The 4,232-nt window shown below is 32.5% G+C and overlaps 1 protein-coding gene across 1 annotated transcript; it reads right to left on the bottom strand.

The window, feature by feature from the left end:
• Positions 1–1,082: 1,082 nt before the first annotated feature.
• On the bottom strand, positions 1,083–3,827 carry LOC122047653 (glucose-1-phosphate adenylyltransferase small subunit, chloroplastic/amyloplastic-like). Its single transcript, XM_042609069.1, has 9 exons — positions 3,520–3,827; positions 2,882–3,178; positions 2,502–2,771; positions 2,238–2,417; positions 2,024–2,127; positions 1,833–1,944; positions 1,644–1,742; positions 1,374–1,493; positions 1,083–1,267 (listed from the first exon to the last, which is right to left on the bottom strand). Exons 1-9 carry the CDS (start codon positions 3,790–3,792, stop codon positions 1,151–1,153), a joined length of 1,572 nt encoding a protein of 523 aa, XP_042465003.1. The 5' UTR covers positions 3,793–3,827; the 3' UTR covers positions 1,083–1,150.
• Positions 3,828–4,232: the final 405 nt, after the last annotated feature.

Here is a 4,232-nt window from a genome sequence, read left to right as displayed (position 1 = left end):
TTCTTCGGCTTGCTCGCTTTCTTAGGGCTAATGAAGGATCAAGAAGACGAGGGGTCCTACGGCAAATAAAAAGCAAGATACTGATCCTCGCCCATGTTTTAGCTTATTAAATACATAACTAGTTTGCTCTCCGACATCAAGATTTGTTTGCATGAATTCACCATATGGACATCTTGTTTCCTTAACATCAACGCCCGACTAGATTAATATAATCAGGTTAAAGATCTCATAGAATTTACTTATAAGTCACTAGTAAGATGAAAACAAATGTGAATATCTAATCTCTTGTTTAATAGGAAATAATTTTCCAAATTTCTATGACAATTTTTTTTTTCTAAATTTATAAATTAATCATGAAGTTAATTTTAAAAATATTTTTATATTAATTTGGATAAATCAAATAGCTAAATGCTTCTTTATTTTCATGATATATCCATTAAAATTATTAATTTATTTATAGTTTTGTCAATTGAACCAGAGAAATTTATATAAACTAGTATTTTACTGGTGCTTTTTGAATAATCATAAGATATATATGGTTTAATGCGACTTTATTATATGTAAAAAAAGTAAAAATAGATGAATTAATAGAGATTGAGGGAGGAAAGAATATTGAAAAAGGGATAAGGATTGATGTAGTGAGCAAAATGAGGAGAAAAGAATGTTGTAGATATGAGAATAAAAAGAAGTTAAATTATATTAAGTTTTGAATTGAAATTATTTTCTGTGTGAAAAAAAAGAATATTGATGTAACTAAATTTTGAATTTCATCAAATCAAATTTAAAGTTACTTGTTAAAGATCCAAATTATTGATTAAATAGTAAGATTTATTTATCATACTAACTTTATTTTAACATTTAATAAATTCCATGTCATAAAATTTTATTTTTTTTAAAATCCAAAATTATGTTAATTTATTTTTAAAACATTTGTAGTAATGACAATTTAGAACAAATATTCTTTTGAAATCTAACTTAATTTCTAAAATTCTCAAAACAACCAAATAATCAAAATCTCAACTTATTTATTGATAAAAATAAGTACTGTTAAAAAAAATTTAAATACATAACATCCAAAAAAACTTTATCATTTACACTACATAAAAAATAAAAAATAAAATTTATAAATTTAAATGAAAGAGGAAAGACATCAAATTGTTGTTCCACTTGGGATTAAAGCATCTTTTATTACGGTGACAATGCCACTTTTGATGAAGTATCCATGGGCCTCCCTTGATGCTTCTTGCACATTTTCAGTATTAATGATCTGCAATAGCAAATCGATAAAAGAACGTGTTAGAATTTTTTAGATTTTATATTTTAAACGGAATCACAAGTCATAATTGTTGAAGGATCAATGAGTTTAACAACACCTTAACGTTCTCTCCCATTCGAACATTCTTATCAATGATAGCTTTTCTAATGTGAGAATTTTTTCCAATTCCGATTGGAAAACTACCTTTCGCGGCTAATAGAATCTTGTCAGCTTCAGTCTGTATATAAAAAAATGATGAATTATATTCACAGACAATGTGTTATGGATTCGTTCATAAGCAAAATGAAAACACAAATGAAATACTAAAAATGTTACTTCTAAGTATCAACTTATCGAACTCTGATCATCAACCATATGTATGTTTTACCTCATAATAATCAGCTCCCATTAGTAAAGTATCTTCTACCACTGCACCTTCCAAAATGCAAGATCGAAGGCCAATTACAGAATGATGAATCTTGCATTTCTACAAATACAAAAGTATATAACGAGTATTATTTAACAAAGTTTGTAGGGAAGAAAAAGTGTTAAAATAAAGAATCTCAAAAGGTCTTACTTGAATCACACATCCCTCGCCGATAACACTATCGGTGACATCAGTATCAAGCATTATAGATGGAGGCAAATATCGAGCTTGAGTATATATTGGATATGAAAGGTCATAAAAACTGCAATTAAAGAACACAATCTAGTAACTACAATAAAGAAAATTATAAGCAAATAAATCCTCTAATTATCTCAATTTACCTGAAATCAGGAACGGGCTTCTTCGTTATCCCAAGGTTAGCATTGTAAAATGCTTCTATGGTACCAATATCTTCCCAATAACCATCATATAGATAAGCTTGTACCTTTGGTTACAAATTAATCGTAAATTAGCATCTAACAAAGCAGAGTACTTAAACAGTATACTAATAACATCATTAATAGATAAACAAACAATTAGAAGGGGGAGGCATACTCTCAAACCAAGATTGCAAGCTCCAGGAATTACTTCGCTACCAAAGTCATTTGCTGAAGGAAACTTATCGCGAAGCAACTTAAGCATTATGTCTTTGCTGATAACATAGATGCCCATGCTAGCAATAAAAGGCATCTTCTTTGCTCTTTCTACATCGAGGCCCAAAATAGTAGTATCCACCTACAATTTGTGAACAATGAAATTACTTAAGATTAAAACCAACTAGTTCTTGATAATTTGTAAATTTAGATGAAATTACTTCACCTGCATTGCCTTCAATTGCTCGCCTTTTGGCTTCTCCGCAAACTCAATGATCCGTCCTTCTTCATCGATTTTCATGAGGCCAAAGGCAGTCGCACGCTTTTCATCCATTGGCAGTGCAGCCACAGTGATGTCGGCGCATGATTCTCTATGTGATTGAATGAATTTCTCATAGTCCATACGATACAAATGATCCCCAGCAAGAATCAAGAATTCCATCACGTTATGCTCCTCAAAAAGCCACAAGTATTGCCTTACAGCATCAGCAGTACCCTGGATATGATATTCAAATACAGTATTGAGCAAGCCAATTATATCTAAACTTGTACGAATTTTGAACAAAATTTCCTTAATATAGACAACTGAATTATGTATTATAATACCTGAAACCAGTTGGGATTCTCGGGGCTTTGTTGGGCAGCAAGAACTTCGACAAATCCTTCATTTTGGTAACCACCCATGGTGCTTCCATAAGCCCGTGCGAGGTGGCGATTTAGCGAAGCTGAATTGAACTGTGTCAAAACATAGATCTTGGAGATGTTGCTGTTCAAGCAGTTGCTAACGGGGATGTCGATGAGCCTGTAGTTGGCACCGAGAGGAACTGCTGGTTTAGCTCTCTTCTTTGTCAGTGGATACAGCCGCGTTCCTGCGCCACCACCTAAAATAATACCCAACACACTCTGTCCACGAAGGGAGACAATAAGTTTAGTTCTAAATGAGTTTTGATTAATCACATGCACCAATCTTGAAATACTGAAAAGAAAAATCCACGAAGGAAAGGAACACCTTCTTTTTCCTCAATCTACTAGTAATTTCAGAAATTTGAAATCAGATAATTCACGAGAAGAAGAAGAAAAAGGGATCGAACCACAGTTCACAAAACAGATCAATTTGTGCATTGAGAACAAAAACAATTCGTAAAAAAAATAAATCGAAAAGCGACTACAAAATCAAGGAAACCCTATCAGATTTCAAGTATTCAAAATTCCAGAACAACAAGTAAAAGGATCAATCGACTCACTCGACTCGCGTCGGGGAAGAGGCAGGTCTGCGAGTTCTTCGAGTCGGTTACAGCCTTGGGGGAGACGACCAAGGGGCTCCTCGTCCTCGCCTCTCTTCTCGTCGCAGACACCGGCCTCTGGCGGACTAATTTCGCGCCAGAGAGACTGTCGGAGAAGGAAAGGCGGCCATTGCGGCCGCCGAGGAAGGTGCGGTCCTCTGCGAAAGGCGAGGGCTTGGAACGAACGGCGAGAACGTTGGGGGAAGAGAACAACACGCCGATCGAGAAAGCCATTGCGGTTTGGCCGATGGATTTCGAAGAAGAAAGGATGGAGTATCGAAAAGCCTTCTTCTCTCGAGTTTATATAGATCCGAAAAAAATTATAATTTTTTTTATTTATTTCCATCTCTCATATTTATTTTATTTCAGAAAAAATAAAATAAAATAATTTTAAATTAAATTAAAATCCGGTAAATTAGGTGACTTAGCCTGTTTTGACCACTTATTTAAAGTAATATTAAGATTCAATATTAAAAATCTATATTGAGTTTTTCTAAATTTTAATTTAAGAAAATATTTTATTGAAATTTAGTATTAGATTTGATAAATCCAATACCTTAATTTTTTTTTTCAAGATTCATAGTTTTGAATAAATAGATAAATTAATAAGATTCATTTTTTTAAAAAATATATATATTAATTAAAGTTATAAATTTACAAAATACATAGATTAA

The sequence above is a fragment of the Zingiber officinale genome, chromosome 2B (genome assembly GCF_018446385.1).
Source record: "Zingiber officinale cultivar Zhangliang chromosome 2B, Zo_v1.1, whole genome shotgun sequence".
In the NCBI taxonomy this organism is placed as follows: domain Eukaryota; kingdom Viridiplantae; phylum Streptophyta; class Magnoliopsida; order Zingiberales; family Zingiberaceae; genus Zingiber; species Zingiber officinale.
Note: the sequence above shows the minus strand (reverse complement) of the source record. Positions and strands in the feature narration are given on the sequence as shown.

Coding starts and splice junctions, on each gene's coding strand:
- LOC122047653 (XM_042609069.1), bottom strand. CDS start 3,792: ATGGCTTTCTCGATCGGCGTGTTGTTCTCTTCCCCCAACGTTCTCGCC. Junction 3,179..3,519: donor TCTTCCCCGACGCGAGTCGA/GTGAGTCGATTG, acceptor CTTCGTGGACAG/AGTGTGTTGGGTATTATTTT. Junction 2,418..2,501: donor AGCAATTGAAGGCAATGCAG/GTGAAGTAATTT, acceptor CACAAATTGTAG/GTGGATACTACTATTTTGGG.